Source organism: Haliotis rufescens, unplaced genomic scaffold (genome assembly GCF_023055435.1).
Source record: "Haliotis rufescens isolate VD_foot unplaced genomic scaffold, xgHalRufe1.0.p SCAF_8, whole genome shotgun sequence".
Taxonomy (NCBI): Eukaryota; Metazoa; Mollusca; class Gastropoda; order Lepetellida; family Haliotidae; genus Haliotis; species Haliotis rufescens.
In genome coordinates, this window is record NW_025964372.1 from 37303195 (window position 1) to 37324164 (window position 20970).

General features: G+C 39.3%; 1 protein-coding gene across 1 annotated transcript in view; it reads left to right on the forward strand.

Moving 5' to 3' along the window:
• Positions 1–7281: 7281 nt before the first annotated feature.
• Positions 7282–20970, forward strand: part of LOC124138366 (mucin-2-like) — a 79066-nt gene continuing 65377 nt past the window's right edge. The window contains exon 1 of the mRNA XM_046504974.2: positions 7282–8779. Coding sequence (XP_046360930.2) covers positions 7477–8779 — 1303 coding nt within the window. The 5' untranslated portion in view covers positions 7282–7476. The remainder of the gene's footprint in view (positions 8780–20970) is intronic.

Sequence of the window (20970 nt, forward strand, 5' to 3'; positions counted from 1 at the left end):
TGTCGCACAAATGCTTAAGTTAAAAATGAAAGAAAGCGGTATTTTTTCAGGAAATCCCAATATTGCAATCAAACTTCGCACTGCATCCCTCCTATTGGTATAGAAAGAGTTTGTAAAGAATCTATGCAATACTTTTCAAGATATAGGTCGTACAAAAAAATCCTTAGAAGGAGGGACAGACGAAGGAATTCCTGGGTATACCAATATACCCTGCAATTTTAGGTCGGAGGTATAAAAAATGAAATAAAGTGGTATTGATATCTATTCAAATGGAGCACAGCTGGTTCACACGTGTTACTGCATGAGGAAAAAAAGAAACGTTTTTGTCCTGATTTATTGAACTTTTTTCGCACGGAGCGGAAGAATTAAACAAGTTTCGCATAATTCAATAATATTTTTTAAAAAACGTTCCAAATCCCCTCAAAAGAAAGACACAAAAACAACGTTAACCCCTCAATACACTATCCGCTGCGTCCTCCCAAACACATTCTTACCATTGTTCCTTCTTAAAAGGCAAACTTTTCGCATTAAAAAATTGATTTTTATATTCATAGAATACTTCATATGACACCCATTTTGTCACATTAGGGGAAAATGTCTCAGTTTAATATCCCCGTTTGCCTTCCCTCGTGGTAGTCAGCCGAAGGGAAGCACAGTGATAAAAAAAATACAGCAAAACTCTGATAAAGCTTTTTTAATTTTTCTCCACTAATTTTATTCATTTCAGATAAAGAAAATAAAAAAAATAATTACAAACATGTTTTAAATTATCTATAGACATAATAATATGCCTAATGTCAGCAATGGAATTATTTTGTTTGGGCCATGTGAGCCAGACTGCACAGGTATTTGCTATAGAAAATCAACGTTGAAGAAATTTTGAAATATTAGTTACATAAACATTATATTTATAGTAAAGCATATCACAATACATTGTGTAGTTGAATGATTACAATATGATATGATCACATAAGATATCTATTTATATTCGTTTGGGGATTAATTAGGTTACGATTTCAAACCATTATTATGACGTTTATAGCATCATAGCAGCCAGGTGGAACATATTTACTCGCTAATCCAGACTGTGTTTTACCAAATGAAATCAGATTAACAAAGTTGAACGAATCATGGATAATAAGTTTATTTATGCGTTGGTTGGTTTGTTGTTTAATGCCGCACTCAGCAATATTCCAGCTATATGACGGCGGTCTGTAAATAATCGAGTCTGGACAAGACAATCCAGTGATTAATATCATGAGCATCGATCCACGCAATTGGGATCGATGACATGCATCAACCAAGTCAGCGAGCCTGACCACCCGATCCCGTTAGTCGCCTTTTACGACAAGCATAGTCACCTTTTACGGCAAGCATTGGTTGCTGAAGACCTATTCTACCCCGGAATCTTCACGGGTCTATTTATGCGTAACACATTGCATAACACGTTGCGTAACACATTGCATAAAGAAAACCGACAAAACCCTGCCCACATTCATAAGAAATCTCTCGAGTCGAATGTATGATTCCGAGTATATCATGTGATGATACCAGGTGTTAGCGAAAAGGTGAGCGTATGCTGCCCCACTATGTGTACAAATGGTATCATCAGCTATGAGTCACAATTAGACAATAAATACATATTTACATGAAACATAAGAAGAATACTGTTCGAATCCTATACAAAACAATATTACACATGGTAATAAACATTGTGCTATAATATAATGTTCATGAATTGTTTTAATTTATATTTTTAGAAAGTGTGCTTATATTTTTAGAAAGTATGCTTGCTAATAAGACTTGTACATGCTATTCATTTAACCACTGACACCATCTAATGATCGTTATTGGATTAGCATATAATAAATCGTACTCATAAATCTATAAACATTTAACATATTGGTATTATAAGCGTAGGGACTAGCATACACGTAGTTTGGGATATTACTAATTTATGGGGGGCACGGGCCCAGTCGTCTGAAGCTCCGCGATTCGCTGTGCAGAGTTGCGTCCTTTGGGCACGCCAGAGACCTATGATTGTGGGTTCGAATCCCGGTTCGCCTGATTATGTTTCTAGGTTTGTCAGCACCATACCCGTACTCGTGGGTTTGACCGAAGCGGTAAACGTCTGAGACCTGCATCACTTCGGGCTTTCCTCCCACATTAAACTTACACAAATTGTTTGATAGGCATTACTTAGAAGTTGACGGGTGACAAGATAGACACAATTTTATGAGTGAGTGAGTATGGTTTAAAGCCGCTTTTAGCAATATTCTAGAAATATCACGGCGGGGGACACCAGAAATGGGCTTCACATATTTTACCCATGTCGGGAATCGAACCCGGGTCTTCGGCGTGACGAGCAAACGCTTAAACCACTAGGCTACCCGACCGCCCCCACATTTTTATGAATAACAACTTCTTTAATACTGTGAAAAGCGACGTTTCGGTATAGATCCTTATACCGTTGTCAAGCAAGACTGTCTTCTCGGCGTCCAGTGTGGAGGCCAACAACAAAACGCCCAACATGGCGCCCTGTGACTAGACGCCCTACAACTACTGCCCCTAGAAGATCAACGTGGGCACCGTGGACAAGACCCCCTCTTACGTGGTGGCCGACAAGGAGACCCTCCAAGCCCTGGTTGCTTGACAACGGTATAAGGATCTATACCGAAACGTCGCTTTTCACAGTATTAAAGAAGTTGTTATCCATTAAATTGTGTCTATCTTGTTAAACTTACACGTCGTAATATAACTGGAATACTGTTAAAACGGCGTTAAACACAACTCACTCACTCACTACTATTTTATGACGTAACTATAACGAAAATGCAATTACATGTATATAGAACGACTTGTTAGACCAGTGATGATTTCTGCCACATCGTGTTATTGGGAAGGCTGTTTCTACCTCTATGGTTGAGAGTATAGCGATAAAGCATAGATGGTAACTTCCGGAAAGGAGAGCTGGGGTTTGCGTGTTAAACCCCATGTCAATACAGAGTGCTGCGACTCGCTCTAACTGCTTGATCTGAACGTCACCTCGGCCACTGCGCTTATTGATGCGACTTAATCTACACAATAACCTATTATACTAATGGTTGAGCTGTTTCTGAAGAGCCAAAAAACACGGCAAATGACAGCGCAGTACGAGCTGAACTGCCCTAGATTAAAGCATTGCAAACAAACAATCCTTTTGTTTTTATTAACGTTGAACAGTGCACAGGGAGGAAGATGTATATAAAACGCAACAATTGTCTCTGACCTGCTTTTTTTGCATTCTTGTCAAGTGAATACATTGCTGGAAATACACTGCGGTGTCATTGTGCATGACAGCAATTTGACTACTGGTACACGCAGAACTATGCATATGTTGAGCATGAAATTGGGAACGCTGAGAAAATGTGCGACTTGTGCATTGTTATAAAGCTTCCCTAACTTCTTGAACAAATACTTACCGTTACCTTTTATTTGTTTACGTGCTAATTTGTTTACAAAATCGTTGAATGTTTATTGTTTATTGTATGTGTTGTTTTAGGTTTAAAGTGATATTACTGCTATCACGATATTGTATTATTTTGTTTGTAGCTGTAAGAAAGGGGCTGTGGGGTAGCCTAGTAGTGAAAACGTTAGCTCGTCACGCCAAAACCTGGATTCGATTTCCCATGTGGGTACAATTATTAAATTCGGAGATTATATTTGTCTCTGTGCAGTTAAAAATTTGAATTTGGGCATACATTTTCTCTTTTAAAATATAAGTAATCTAACTGTTGATTATATACGTCTTATGTTCATTTGGAACCGAGGCAACGCTTTAGATCGATGTATTCGCATGATTTTTTGTGTGAAAAGCTTGTTAAGATTGAGGTATCAGATTGAATTAAATACCTGATTACAATCTTGTTTTTTGATCAGTCAGAATCAAGCTTTCTTCAGTGCCATGGTAACATTCGTCATATCCAGTGGTGTTGTTATACAATTATCTCGTTAGCTAGTAAAGCAATGTCTAATTTTCTATTATCAGTCAGTAAGCAACCCTATTTATCTTCCATTATCTTCCATAATCCAAAAAATGTCAGGTTCATGAACAAATATACTTTTCTTGCTTGGTTATAATTTATTCATATTATATTATATCTATATCTTGTAGGATTGGCTACAAGTTAAATAGAGTGAGTTTGATTTTAAGCCAATTTTGCGCAATATTCCAGCAATATCATGGCGGGGGACACCAGAAATGGGCTTCACACATTGTACCCAAGTTGGGAATCGAACCCGGGTCTTCAGCGTGACGAGAGAACTCTTTAACCACTAGGCTACCCGACCGCCACACAGAATAAGTGGACATTCTCTGTTCGTATTATTACAATCGGACGGTGAATAATATCTCAGAAGCAAGTGAAATACAAAATATGATACACCTGTTTATTATATTGGTTTACTGTAGTGAAATGACAGATAACGGAGATAGTTGTGACTAAACAGAGCAAGAACGATATCTTGTAAATATATTTTTCTTTCTTTGGGAAAATATGGAGGATATTAGCTCTTTTCTGTAACAAACACTTCAAAACAAAACACAAACATAAGACAGTTGCCATAGCAATTCAACATCCGTGTCAAATTATAATCCTGTTGATACCGATTTTAAAAATAATATTGTTTGCAGAATTATTTTTCTGGTTCAACCAGATAACGAAAATACCCTTTCTTCCTCTTAAAAACAAAGTTATGAGTTTGTAAATCATATTTTTATCTTGCAATGAACTGGGATGTGATGTGTCTTTGTTTGTACCAGTCATCATTATCCTTCAGTGCATGCACTGACGATTAGGAAAGGACCTTTGTACAATCAACCATAACGAACGTAACACCTATGTGTTACCACCGAACCCAGGAGCTACCACTCAACCACTAACTTCGAATCTGGTAAGAATAATATTGACCAAGAGGTGTTTTCACTAAAGAAACGAACAAATTTGTACTCGTAATTCTGACGATCTTTTAAGGGTAACAATGTTTGTCGACTTAAAAAAAAGGTATTTTCTTAGCCATAATTCTTGAAGAACATTAAAATTCCCAATGGCAACGCCCAGGTGCTACTTTTGCCACCTGCTTACATAAACAGAATCTTGTACGATCCATTTCTTCAGCAGGGCAATCTCGTATGATCCACCTAACTCCGCTTCACCCGTCGCCACACACGGTTGAATTCTCCAGAGGTCTGGGGTTGCTTGCATAAAACTATGTCATATATTTCTTTGCGAAATTAGTTCTTGTAACAATTTGTGCTTGACCGTAATTCATTTTGTTTTTCCTATATATTTTTGGATTAAGTCTCCAAAAGGCAGCACAGGATCAAAGAGTGAAATGTGTTCTTCAACATTTCACACTTCCATTCTAAACCTCACGTCGTCCATTGCGTCTTAGCGATTTGAAAACCCTTCTTCTCTTTGAGTGAAAGTTGCAGCTGACTCGAACTATTAATAGTGAGTAAATTAGATCTTAGTAAAACATGATGTTTGTGCATAACGCTGGATATTGGGTGCACAGATGTAGCGAGACTCATAGGGCAAACATAAAATTCATAAACAATAGCGTTGCGCAACCTGGGCAGCCTTATCACGCAACTAAACAAATTTAGAATTGAATTATTTGAAAATCGTCCCTTGACTCAATAACAAAACTAACCTTTAGAATGCAATGCATTTAAAAACATGATCATTCAAAAGAATAAAAACATTCGTCCAACAGAAGATTATTATGTACTTTTAGGGATTATTTTTATATGTTATTTTTGATGAAACGTGTGGTTGATCACCTGATGTGTTTTTGTCCGTTACAAATTTTGGAATTATTGAATATTAAGACGTGCGTTTGCACAACAGCCACAAGAATTTTGATATTATGGAACAACCGATATATGATCCGTTTGGTTGTTTGCTCTGTGGGACTGCCTGGCACGTATTGGAGTAAATGACCACTGAGCGGTCGGAGGAGCTCTCTGGCACTCAATGTATTGAACTATGCGGATAATGTAAATATGAGGAGAGGTGTCTCCTCAACAAGAACATTGTCATTTGGGTATCATAGTATGTGCCTTTATAACCTATTTCTTTTCCTCAAAGCATAGATGGTTTGATAGGGACAAAACACCACTCCCGTTGATCTACTGATATAGAATATTCTTTAAGCATTAAAAACACGTCTTTGTACCTGTGGAGTGGCGTAATATGAAACCAAGTCTTAATTACTAAGTCTTGATTTTTTTAATTTGCATTAAACTTTTAACCAGCTTTACCAACTTGTGCATTAATAGATGTTAACCTCCCCCACACAAATGTGTCATTGTAACCTTTCATTACCTTTGGCATATCTGTTCAATATTTAGTTGCACACTGACAATGTTAATTGTAAAACTCAAGCAGATTTTCAGTTGCTTTGACCGAGTAACGCACGCCGTCTCCACAGAGGTATTATATCTGGCACCGGCTCGATGGTATGTTCTGGATTATTGTCCTTGATTTTTATGGCTTCGAGGCGAACCTGCGGCTAATTGGCAAGTTATACCTGTAATTAACAGGTGATCGCTCCTTAAAGGGCGTAAGGCTCTGGTTAGTTTTTCTTGCTTGACAATCGTCTACTCTGGGCGATTATGACTAGTCAACATGGTATGTAAGGGGGTATAAGCAAAACAAACATTATTTTATTACCATGACGTCAATAACCTTGAAATTAGACACACTTTACAAATCATTACAGTTTTCAAGAGCATTAGTGTGTATTTGAAACTTAAAGACATGCTTGCCGCCAATCCCAGAGTGTCTAGTCTCTTCAGTGGCTTCTTGCTTCGTTTTTCACCTCAGTGGCTGCAGCTAGCTGGAACTAAGACCCAGGCCTATTACCTGCACAAGCTTTGTTTGCTTTGAGATCGGCGCACAATTGGCCAGGCAACTTTCAATCAGGGGAAATGACTAAAACTGCCAGTGACGCTGCAGGAACTGTGTGTGTCCCCTATATTGTACAACCTTGACGTTGCCACAGCAAGCTGCAGCCCAACACCGACAAACAGCGCGCGGAACTCGCGTATCACGTGACCAGCGGAGCGACGGAATGCCAACAAGCAGACGACACAAGACGATTCTTAATCTCTTTGAGGGCGAATTCAAATACGAGGATTCTCTGTGGATTACTCTACCATTGACCAGCCCTCTGCTTGCTGGGGAACCGCGCAGCGCGTTTAAATTTCTTCCTACTTGGAGTTTGGGTTAGTTGTCGCTGGCAGCGCATGGGAGAAGGTTGTCGCTGCTCACATCAACTGATAGTGTGACAGTGTGGATAAGGCAGGACCCATTAGCCAAGGATAGGAGGACAAGTCACTGAGTTGAGCATCGTGTTTACTACTTGGGTATAGCCTTTGGATCTTACCCTATATTCGTCTATTGGATATATCTCCGCCATAATATAGGTACAATGGTGCAATCAATATCATCAAATGTTAGACATTTTGTCTTTAGATTCACAAACGTGTGGACTTTATTATTGTGGATTACAATAGCATTTGCCAAGGATTCGAAAATATCATTATATAAACCGCCCGTGGGCAGTCCCTGCAAGTTCCCGGTGGCGCAGCAGACTTATGTTAGAGACTCCAAAGACTGTAGCGTGTTTTACACGTGTTTCGGGAACCGCTCGTGGAAGTTGTCGTGCAGTACCCCCTACACTGTCTGGTCCCTCAAATACAAGGTATGTGTCTGGAAGCATTCTCCTTATGATGATTGTGATATACCCGACGGTGGATTGACCACGCCGTCTCAACTTCGACGATCACAACGACCCCAACCCCCAACTCGACGGCCTGAAACCAAGGGTCCTTTCACCCCTCCCCCTACCTATAGACGTCCTACTACCACCATCAAACCCCGAACATGGCGTCCATTGCCCACCGATAAGCCCACCAGGGTTCCAGTAACTTGGAGACCTACCTCTCGACGCCCGACCACACGCTGGGTGACAAGGCGGCCCCCGATAAGGAAATCAACGCGGAAACCTACTTCTCGTAAACCCGTAACACAACAGCCGCTTGTTAGATCTACACCCCGACGTCCTTCGACTTGGAGACCCACCACACGCAGAACTCCTTTCACACCACCAACAAGTCGAAGACCTTTCACAAGGCGCCCTACTTCCAAACCCACTACCCGTCGACCAACGACCCGTCGACCATTTACCCGTCGACCATCAACCCATCGACCATTAACCCGTCGACCATCAACCCATCGACCAATTACCCGTCGACCAACAACGCGTCGACCATTTACGCGAAGACCCACGACCCGACGTCCAAGAACCAGGAGACCCACTTCTCGGCGTCCAGTGTGGAGGCCAACAACAAAACGCCCAACATGGCGCCCTGTGACTAGACGCCCTACAACTACTGCCCCTAGAAGATCAACGTGGGCACCGTGGACAAGACCCCCTCTTACGTGGTGGCCGACAAGGAGACCCTCCAAGCCATGGTTGAATGGAATCACCACACAGTGGCCAACAAGGCCTGTTTATACATCGCCTCGGACTACACCAACCACTACAACTACTACTCCTTCTACCACAACGACTACACCAACCACAACGACTACACCAACCACAACTACACCGACCACAACGACTACTATTACGACGACAACTACGACGCCCAAGTCAACAACTACAAAAACGACAACAGTAAAAACAACAACGATGACCACGACGACACGGCGACGAGCTACGTATAACGGTAAGTGTTTTTTTCTTATTGATAGTTCTTCAGTCTCTGATGGTTGTTTTTCTTTTTACTGTTGTAATTAAATATTAAAATATGTAAGATGTGGGTATATCATTTGTCAGTAACTCCAAATAACCCGTGTCATTTATATAAGGGAAACATAACCTATTCAGAGAGGGTTAATCTAATTAGCTTGAGAGGCTGTCAGATATAAGTTTGACATGTTATATAAAGTCGATGAATTATAACTTCACCTTTAACTGAAACCCAAGTCGATGCCAAGTAGGAATAACCTCAGACACTTGATCAAAGTACAAACATCACCATAAAGCCAACAACGTCGATATGTCTGAATTGACTTGAACCATTTGATATTTATCAAGTCAGTGAAATATGTAACATCAATGCTAGAGACTAACCAGTCTCGACTTTCCAACAAAACATATCCCATTGGGCGTAAAAGACAACATAGTCGTGAAAATATATGATTTATATGAAAATCATTCTTGTCACCAGGTGTTAAAACCATTAGAACGACGCCAGTTCCTGAAGAGTTTGGATTTACCTTTACAACTTTAACGCTATCCAAAAGTCAGTTTTGAAAGTACGCCCGTCTTAACGCTATCCAAAAGTCAGTTTTGAAAATACTCCCGTCTTAACGCTATCCAAAAGTCAGTTTTGAAAATACTCCTGTCTTAACGCTATCCAAAAGTAAGTTTTGAAAATACTACCGTCTTAACGCTATCCAAAAGTCAGTTTTGAAAATACTACCGTCTTAACGCTATCCAAAAGTCAGTTTTGAAAATACTACCGTCTTAACGCTATCCAAAAGTCAGTTTTGAAAATACTCCCGTCGTAACGCTATCCAAAAGTCAGTTTTGAAAATACTATCGTCTTAACGCTATCCAAAAGTCAGTTTTGAAAATACTCCCGTCTCCTAAACGTACTCATATGGGCGAAACACTCGCCTTTTCCATAATCAATTGTAACTATTTCTGATAGACGAAGGTCAAGTAGCAATAAGACAGGTCAATATTCAGACTCCATCCCATTGTCCGCATGTCCGCCTTAAACCCTTTCTTGTGGACTGTTTAGATATCTGCAACAAGTCAACAGCTGACTAGAGAATTAATCCGTAGCCACATAAATGTCATTGATTGCTTTCTATACTTGGTTAAACCATTGCTTCACTATCCCTCTGAATGCTTCTAGCCTACGTTTCCCCATTTCACACATGTTTTCCAAGCCTTTTGTCAGAAGCTGTCCGTGAGAATGTATGCATTACCTCTTGCAATCTTTGTACAGCATTTCAAGCATGGATTTTTCTATTGTAAGGTCCATTTAAAATCCCGCTTCTGTAAAAATATGATCCAGACTTGAATATGGCCTTTTCGTCATAGTTCCTTCAAAACATGAACGCCTACAGCCTTTCAAGCCTGGAATTACCTATTGAAAAGTCAATTCAAAATCCGGCTTCTGTAAAAATGTGACCAAGACTTGAATCTGGCCGTGCCGTCAGAGTTCCTTGTAAACATAAACTCCCACAGTACCCCAGTATATGACTGACACCACTCTACCAATAGAGTTTCATTTAATTATTATCTCCAATAGATTCCCTTCACACAATGGGTACCTGATATGTATAACAAAGTGTATAATACCTTCAGACAAATTAAGCTCATGTCTCCAGGGAAAAGAGTGTTCTACTTCAATCATTTGTATCTAGATATCTTTAATGTAAATAAAATTTTATAATAAAGTCTCTTTGGGACTGATTACATAATCTGACACGATTTATTAACACAAGCATACCTGTAAAAGAACACAGTACGTAGCAGCTGTAATGTTATCAATCATAAATTGACAAAAAGCTTACTCAGCAAATATTTCAGACGACGCCCGCCTAGGGGAAACAAAGCCGACTGGTTGATTCAATATACTTATGGTTTTACCCATAAATATATGACGCGTTTGGTGTTTGTATATCATCCAATTCTAAGACCTCTTTTCATCATCCCCTTTTGCAAAACACTTTATTGACCCGCCTAGGATTCCTTGCCGTTCGCCGTGCCAATGTATATAATGCTTGTGTAATAACGAAGCCTCTCACCGTTGTGAACTGCATTGGCTCTTGTTTCTACACTTGCTCAATCGACCAGACAAACTAGCGACAAAATTACATGGAAAAAGTTTCATGAAAGTTCACACAAATTTACTTAACTGACTAATTTCAATGCATTTGTGTATAATTGAAATAATTGTTCCAGGTTTGGTTTGTGTCTATAAGGATCCGATTCGATTCCACACGGTGTGAAACAACGCATGTTGAATAGCTCGCTTCTTGTTAATGTAAGGAAATGTTTGTCAACATCACATGTACGACTTGTCAATGCGTGGAAAGGATGTTGTGTTTACAATCAGACGTCATCATATTCCCCAAATTTCCGCACCTATTTCCATCACAATAATTTCTAAGGAACGTCATCATAAAGCTCTCAAAAGCGGAAGATGTTTATATTTCACACTGTATAAATGTTTTCTTTGAAACACGTTGAACAAGGACAACCTATAAAATATTTTAAAAACATATTTGTATGCAACATCGTGCACCACTTTTAAATCGAGTGGATTATTCTAATACATCCCATGTCCTTCAGTTACGCTATAAGCGTTTAAATTCAATTATTTTTTAGAAAAGAAATGTCAAGTGTACGGGGTATGCGCAAGAGGGTTTAAGCATTGAATTCTTGTATTGAGACACTGACTTTGTCCTGCTCAGTATAACACAGGTATGTTTCTGTCTACCATCGACAACGGTATTTAATCCCCGGTGGTGGGCACTGGTAGGCTAGCCCAAACAAAGGGTCAAATTCGCCACGGAGACAACCGACCCTTATGTGCATATCGCTTCAGCATCTTCATCGTGATGAACATTCTAGTTACAAATTTGAACCAATAAAGGTCGTGCATATTTGCTATAAAATGCCATCGTCTTTGTAATACGCATAATTCGCAAAAATATGAAGTCAAATTATGCTTTACTTGGTAACTGAAATAATTCCATCTGTATAAAATTGTCATCAAAGGGTTTGAATAGAGATTTCATGGGGATTTCACTTGGGTACGGGTTTGTGAGGTATGTGACAAAAATGCCATCATCAGTTGAGTCATCATCTTAAGATGCTGGTATTACCACAATGCAGTCCGGGGCTTTAAAAGTTCAACAATTGCACAAAGTTGACCTAAAGACACTATTGTGAACGGTTTCACCTTTAACGCTCTCAGAAATGTCAAAATATCAGCTGTGTCAATATATCGATATAGAACAGCTTCTGACTTTCTGAAGCTCCAAATTAAAACTGGAGGAAGGAACCGATTTGGGAAGCTAATATATCGCAAAAACCTGCACGTGTTTCAAGTGACAGGTAGCAACACGATTAGGAACATGCAGAAATATGTTTCTTGGAATAGTTAAAGATTACCTTTATCCTCCCAGACCAGGTCGTCAAGTTTGTTTTCCCAAAGGATCCAAATTGTATGTACATGGGCATAATGTACAAGCATGATTATCGTTATCCACTTAGACTACCACAGAGACCGATCTTGTCAAGTTCGGGTTCCCAAAGCAGTCCAGAGTGTTTGTACATAAGCACAATTTATCAAGATGTTTGAACGTCATTCAGCCTACAAATATATATTTTTCAAAATTTCTTTCTAAAGTAGAAATTTAAAAATCATGTTGATATGTCCCTGGTGAAGGTAGCAAATATAGAATTATATGAGTGCTCGAAAATAGAACTGCTTGACAGAGAAGTCCCGGTTACATATTAAGGCATTAGTTGGTAAATATGACGAATGCCATGTGAGGTCCATGTGCGCCGTGGCTTTATTTTAAGACCGTTCTAATCTCCAATACGGAAGAGTTATAAAAGCTACCCTTGGTCCAAAGCTGACTGGTCAACAGTCCACCGAGCTGACCTGGCATGGGGATCAAGCGTGTACATATACTTTCTCGCTTCCGTGAATACATGGTCATTAACTAAATGAACAAATGTTCTAAGTTCGACTTCTGACCCCTCCGTTGGAGTACTCATTACTCTGACCAGCGCGTCCACTCAAACAAGAGTACAGCATCATCACATTTGTCATCCACTTCCTTCACAGTGATTCGTGATTGTAGGTTTCGATTTGTCCTTTCTTTTTTATTTTGGCTTTCGTTAGTGTTCTTTGGGTTAGAATATAAATGTTCTTTGGGTTAGAACATAAATATCCCTCACTCTGACTATTTTAATTAAATTGCACTCATCTTCAGTTGGTTCTATTCAAGTGGATAGAACATAGTGACAGTTCAAAAACTTGTCGCCAGATCTAGTTATCCACTCATGGCACAGTGACATAGCACACACAAAGTGAGTTTATAGTTCATTTTTAATGATTTGAGAATATTTTCATATGGACACAATCGAGCTGATTTTCACGTGATTTTACCCATAGTTCCAATAGGAAGGCGAATTTGCTTCGTGATTTAACACAAAGCAGTTCATTGTCATGAATTACCCCATTGGTCCTGGGTTCGAATGTCAACTGACTCCGACCATTGATTCTGTGATCCTTGGTTTCTCCATATACCGCGCTCGGTTGAAAAAACGTCTGTGACCTGTGTCACTTTGGGTTTTCCTCGAATATTTATCTGACACAAGATAACATCAACGTTGGGTGAAGAGAATAAACACAATAAGTCAATGACATTGCCAGATAAAGTACTCTAAAGCATCACTATGTCCTATTTTGATACAGACATACTGCAGCTGACCACATGGGTACAATGTGTGAATCCCACCCCCATTGTCCCCCGCCCTGATATTGTTGGAATATTGCTAAAAGCGGCGTACTCACTCACTCACTCACTCCCTTGCTCACCCCTACATGTGAAATTGTAAAAGGTGAGTGTTTGTTAAGGTATATAAACAAACATATAAGCCCTTCCTGACAGCACATGTCAACACAACCAGATATGTTCCAAATCAATGTTCAATAAAGTGACCCCATTGCTATTTCTTAGGAAGATTAAAATAGTTATATGTTCCGCCATGTTCAGCAAACAACGCGAAAATCCAGCTGTGCAAACTAACTATTCTGTGAATATTACAAATATTTGATATAATGCACGAGTAATCCTACAATCTTTTTTTTAAGATGGCAAATTGCACACAACATACTTTTTTAAAGTTATTTTATTTTTATAAAACTAATATAGCCATGTTTATTACTTGGCCTAAAGAAGAAGAGTTCAGCGGACATGCTAAATGTTCTCAAACAATGGGTTGTTGAATCAAATTGTTGAAACTAAATCGTTTGGATCCCCCTTTCTCAAGGATTTATGAAGCCTTTAAGCAGTGAAAGAATATTCTTTCTCTAAAAAATAACGACAAAACCCTTTCCATAATCATATGAAATGTCTGCTAAGAAAGTAACTTAATTCATCATTGTGAATGTGCTGTAGCTCAAATAACAAAATAGTTGGAGTTAAATAATGAAATCAACATATGTTTAATATTTCATTCCCTTGGCTCATAGATAATAACCACAAGAAATGACAGCACTTTTACCGTGCACCAGTAAAAAATCACTCAATCTCCAAATTGTTTCCATACTCTTCCAAGACTGAATAAAATATTTTCATTCAGTGCTAAAACTATATGTCAATTTCAATATCGCGGGTGAACGTGTCCAGGATTTGGTACATGATTATACCACCGAGATGACGTGTGACGGAACAATGTCTTCTTGCTGTGCCTGGAAGTGTTTGTTCGTCGTGTAGAGACAAAGACCATTTCACTCGAACCCGCGGAGTGTGTCAGTCACAGCCAGCACAGGCGGCACACGTCATAGATAACAGCTGACAGCACACCACTTCCACAGGACCTTGATGAGAAACAAAAGATAGCTATTGTTTCATCCGAGTAGATAGGGGTTAGTTAAGGGCATAGTAGCTAAAGGATTCAGATTGTTGAGGTCATATCTCTGAGAGTTCCTGGCGTTGTTGGGACGAGGATTCACGAGATTACACGATAACAAGGGCCTCCATTGTTTCCTTGTCCCCCGTCCGCCATGCTGTTAGCTTTCGGCTTGATCTCTCGTACGGAAGTTTCATACGTGCATTTTTTTACACAAACTCGAATAAGACTAGACATGGTTTCCTGTTTGCAGTGTGCACCCTTGCGCTAAATAACGTATGACGTGTTTTGAAAAAGGGAGGTAACCGGAGTGTGATAGAGCACGGACCAACTGGACATTGACTGACAGAAACAAAATGGCCGTCTAAGATCTCGGAGAAGTTGAGCGATTCCAGTTTTAAATTTTAAACAACAGGTGTAATCTTTGAATGACCAATTGAAAGCGGGCCCATAGAATTTATTTCCTCAATCGGCCAGACTTAACCACTGCATAACAATACCTTTGCCAACAGATCGCGCAGCGTCATGTACGGAAACATTTTCGGGTCATATTTCATGGATGTGAGTCTATTGTTGTTTCCGCTGAATTTCAAATAGCCATATCGATGTGTTTGTCTGCTATATAGAAATGAAGAATACATGCTAAGAGATTGATAAATAAGGAATATCTAGTGTGTTCAAATAACAAACCGAACACAATGTAAGAATACACGTAGCACTTTGACGTAAGTGCATGAAGGCATAGAGACGTCGGAAATACATAACTGTTAATCGAAATGTGTGACAGAGAGCCCGAAGTGTCTCCAGCCTGTGCAAACTAACTTGACACGGGCTCACGTCTTAAATGTCAGTACTCTGCTCCTCGTACATGGTATATTTTAATATTGTACGTTTGGCGAAAATGTTATCGTTTGGTACTGATAATTAAAACATAATTAAAAAAATATCTATATAAAGTGATGCAGGATCTCAAGTGATTACTGGGACTAAGTGGGCGGATGTGATAACAGTTCGAAGCTTGAGAAAAAGGTTGATAAAAACTATCTGAAATGCTTGGCTCCTAGAGTATACATGCCTTGTTCTGAAAAAAGATGTCTCGAAAATGTAGAGAAATTTGGCACAAATGAGACACTTGAGTAAAAATAGTATCGTGCACTAGTTGTACAAAAACGCCTTCCTCCTTGATTATTTCTGCTGCTAATGTTAAATACCTTCCAGGTGGCACTATAATGATTTTCTTGTAAAAGCTGGGAGTTTCCGGCAACGGGCTCAATGACTCCTCATGTTTGTCATACTGCGCATTCAAATCCCCACCCGCAACTGCCCCCCTACGCCTTAATTTCAGACAATGTAGTTCCGCATGCTCTTATCAATACTTGATCGTGTGTCTGTGACACCTGCCCCTCATAGACACCATACCTGTCAATCAAACACGGCGTGCGTTACATTTCAAGGAACATTCCGGGAACTGAAATGGTGTTAAATACAGCATTAACCGTACGTCTTTTCGCCAAAACTGGAACAGTGTTTATTTGACCCCAGATATCTTAAACTTGAGACCACTTGTTGATATTTGACCAATCAGTGACAAATATTCGCCTACCTTGTACATGAAAACGGCTAGTTCCGGTGTTGCGTGGTGCTGTAGTAACTTCCGCTAAGTTCTCCTGAAGGTCGTATTGTCTACTGGAGTTAAGTACAGCTACGTTCATTAAGTACCAAGATCCAGGAGGTCATCCCAGTACTTGAGATTGTTTTGAATCGCGCTTAAACTAAGGACAAATCAAGTGCGCGTTTCACATGTCAATCCATTTTTATTCAGCCACCCCCGGGGGATTCCGGGTTAGAATATTGGTCCCCAGCAGCCTATGCTGGATCATTGGTCATAATATCACCGATTGTCTGGTCCAGACTGGCCGCCGTCATATAACTAATGTTGTTGAGTGTGACGCTAAACATCAAACATATTCAATTCAGAAATAGTTTATGTACTATTTGTCCATGTACTTGAATCACTGTATAGTGACATAAGGCTTAAAATCTTGGAATGCATTATTCATGAACTATTATATTGTATTCCCCCTAAGCCATTTTTAGAGTTTGGTTTGTGTTGGACATTTTATGATTCCCTTTATTTCATTATTAATCCGGGAGAGTCCCTTGTGTGTGCCACACACCTATGATCGTGGGTTCGAATCCCAATTCGCCCTGGTTATGTTTTTAGGTTTGTCAGTACCTTTCCCGGGTTCGTGAGTTTCGCCAAAGTTGCGAGACCTGCATCACTTCGGTCTTTCCTCCCACATGAAGCTGTCCCGCCGCCATATAAGAGTAATACTTTGCTAACTCACTCGCTCATTGACTCAAGTCTGCATTAGGCAATCACGTGCAGGATGCAGTGTCCTGCTGTGAAGACGTTCTGACACCAAGCCTAGAACGTACGTGTTATGACTGGTTGTTAAAGCGGTCAAATCAGCTTCCCTTTTACTGATGCAACTGAGATTGTTAACACCACATAGTCATAGTTCCCCGTGACAGCTTGACACAGAGATACTACTCTCCACAGACCATTTAACATACAGTAGTATCTTGACGTCCCCTACGGTCACACTGATTAGATGGACAGAGCTGGGTTTTGTTCAAACAGAAGCCGAGATGATTACTCAGATCACACAATTACTCAGATGTAATATACACAATTACTCAGATGTAATGTGTCCATTAAAATACCTCTACACTCCTCACAGACATGGCATTCCCCCCGTCCACAGATCAGTGCGCATTCTCAATTCCCTGGGACGTATACCACATGTGCTAAAGCAGTCCAGTCTTACCCCTTGGATGCAATTCTACTCCTTACTGTTCATGTGAATAACAGCTTTCGAAGGCCTTTTGAAATTCGTAAATTTTATAGAATAATTATAACAAATTATTATTATGCAGAATGATTGTCAAATTGCTATTTTAACCAAAAGTATTAATTTTATTAAATTAGAAAGTTAAGCACCCTGTTGAGATTATTCAGAGCATCAATAAAGAACCATACCCATTGTAAATTTGGCATGAAAATTGTGTGACATTATCGGCAATGAAGTCGAAAATAACACTAAGAACAAAGATGTCACCGGAACATTTTGAACTGATTGCACTTGATTGTTCACAGAAGGTAGAAATCAAAGAAGACACTTATAAAAAAATCTTGTCATGAGTGCACGTCTTGACTTCCCTCATATTTAAAGTTGAACACCAAAATTCTGTCTTTTCCCTCTTTCGTGACTTCCTGTCATAAGAAGAAACGTCAGAATTAAAGAATGCAACAAACGCTGAGAGAGACGACCACTTGGGGTGGCAATGTCTTTGATATAAGTGCTGGCAAATATCTCCAACAACACTGCGTCCTGATTGGTTGTGTCATCACGTAAGGTTTGTCCTGTTTGTGGAAGCCCTGCGCCTTATTAAAAAAACCCACCAACATTCTGACCAGGATTCATTGAAAGCTTTTTATACAACCTCATTATTGGAAATGCTCTCTATCATTGAAGAAAGCGTTCGCAGGCTGCATCAGGTTTGTCAAGAAGGCAGTTTTTACCTCATTTACCTCATTCTAGGAAACCGATACAAGTTGATGAAGTAGTTGTACCTGGAAGTTGTGGGTTCTAATAAACAATTGAAAATATCATCCTCGGTGTGTCAGGAATATTCAAAATTCTTTTAATGATCCTGTTTTTTTTCCGGATACATATGTTTATCGACGTTTAAATTATCCAGACAAATGTTTACCAAAGGCTTTGAGGATTAAAATAAAAATTATGACGGTATTGTTTCAAAAATATTTCAACAGACAAATGCAAGATTTATTAATGAACGTTGAGGGTTCCAAAATCTGTTTGAGTGAATGTCTGGCAATAGGTTGTGAATGAGAACATTAGGGTCTCAATCAGTTGTTAATCTTATATTGGACGACACAACAAAAGCAGGCCTGGGATGATAAATCTCCGTTTTGAATTGTCAGGCTTTTAAAGTGATGAAGGTTATGATGATGGAGCGGCCATGGTTAAAGGTTAGTAATGTGCTTAACATGGACATAAATACTTCTTGAAACTTTAGTTTTGGCTCTGGGGACAAGCTTCGTACCTGGGTATTACTTAACGGCAAACATGTGTGAAAAACATTGTAACTGAATTTAACTTGAAGGCAAATAGAGTTTAGTTGAGTTGTCCACCATTAAGGTGTGGAAATTTGGCAAGTGGTGACTTTTGCCCAACCCGTTTGTCATTCACAACTTTAGGAAGACATTCTTCAGGTGGCGCTGCGCCAATTGGCAGTGGTAGTTCTGCCGCCAAAACAATACGGTAGCCAACTTACCGTGACCTCTGGGTCATTACCGGCACGCCCTCCGTGTCACACTGCCATGTTGACGTATTCTCACGTTACTCTACCCAGCCTTTCACTTCACAGAAACTGTTCTGACAATATGACAGATATTGCACAGGTTTGGACGCGTTAGCTTTACACAGACTATACATGTTAGAACATGGCCTACACGAAAAAACTCACTTGTATCCGTAGAAAGATCTGAGACATTAAATCATAATTCCTATCTCAAGTATCAAAGTCAGGGTTTTGCCCTGGCTCTCAAAAGTGAGGGTACAGAGAAACCCCAATAATTCTTTTAGTGTTGTTGAAGGCAATGAATTATGAGGGCCCTGTAAAGTGATGAAATGGTGTCGTGCACTCTGCGTTTTCATAATTATTTTAGGGCCTGGAATGAATAAATGAACATGTGGACATTGGTCATAATTGATTGATGAAATGCTCTAGACACAAAGAAATATTTTTTTCGTGCGTCCCTCAGGACGCAATATATTCATTTACTGTATCCATTCTAAACATTTGTGCGTCGCAAAGTACTCATTCCAAAAATTCGACATGGGGCTACTTTGGCAGAAATGTTCATCACATTGCTTTCTATTCTGCAAATACAATGCTCACAGAGTAAGTAAGTTAGTGTCATTACCTACCCCGTACTGTTGACAACAGACTCAATGAATTACTATTTCCAGGGAACACATCCTAGGTAGAGGAGATTAGTGACATAGTCTTTGACAAACACCAATGGACGTCCACACGGGATGACAATATGTATTACTCAGCATGTATGTACGCAAGCGAGCTTGTGATATTTGTATCATGATATCGATATAAGATTATGTATTAATGATATGTAACTGTAACAGGGCTATTTATGCTTTGATGTAATGTGTGCCTGAAACTGACCCTTTAACACGCAGTAGTACTCATTCATTATAATGTGTATCTCTTCTCGTAACAGTGTTTCGAAAACAGGTTGAGGTATTTAGAGCGGAAGTATTGTCTAACGGGAATTCGGAAAAAAGCACAAAGAAAAGAAACAGCAAAAATTATTCAATGTGGTGGACAGTGACTTATATCAAGAACACATACCCTTAGGATTTGCCAAGTTCAGTCAAGATTTTGCGTTTTATTTGATTTCCGAATTAAAACAAAACACGAATGGTTGAGGATAAATACATATAAACATCCAAACGTTTCTGACACTACAACGTATCTAAAAGTGTATTAAAAAGTGCAGCATAGTTTAGATTAGTTTAGTTTAGTATTCAACAGCATTTAGGAAAATGCAACTTTGATTCACAACGTCTTTGTTTACATTGTGGTGACGTTACGGTACAGATAAAAGCAACGTTGTTCTCCCGTGAGCTGTATACATCATGCAGATACAATTATATGGGATATATACATGGTTGTGAAATCATACAAGGACAATTTGATTTACACATAGTCCAGGAACCGATTCTAGCAATCTAGGAATAAGCAATAAAATCCAACATTATTTTCGATTATTATTATGCAACATATTCTAACATTGTCTTGAATCATACCATCATAATTTATCAATGACTAGTATAATGCCATCGATTCTATCATAGTCATGCAAAGTAACCAAATGACAAGACAATACATTTACAGTATCTTGGTAAATGCAAAAATCTTTCATTGTCTGGTGAAACGCAACTGTCTAGCGCTGTATCGAAAAACAAATAGTTTTACGACTGTCACACCCAGCGTACCATCTACATCATGTAAGACATGGACCGGAGCACAGCCAGGGCGGGATATCAGAGTAAACTGTCTGTTAAAAACTGTCTAAAGAAAACTCCCTGCTCAATCTCATACACATACACATAAACAAATAAGATATATTTACTG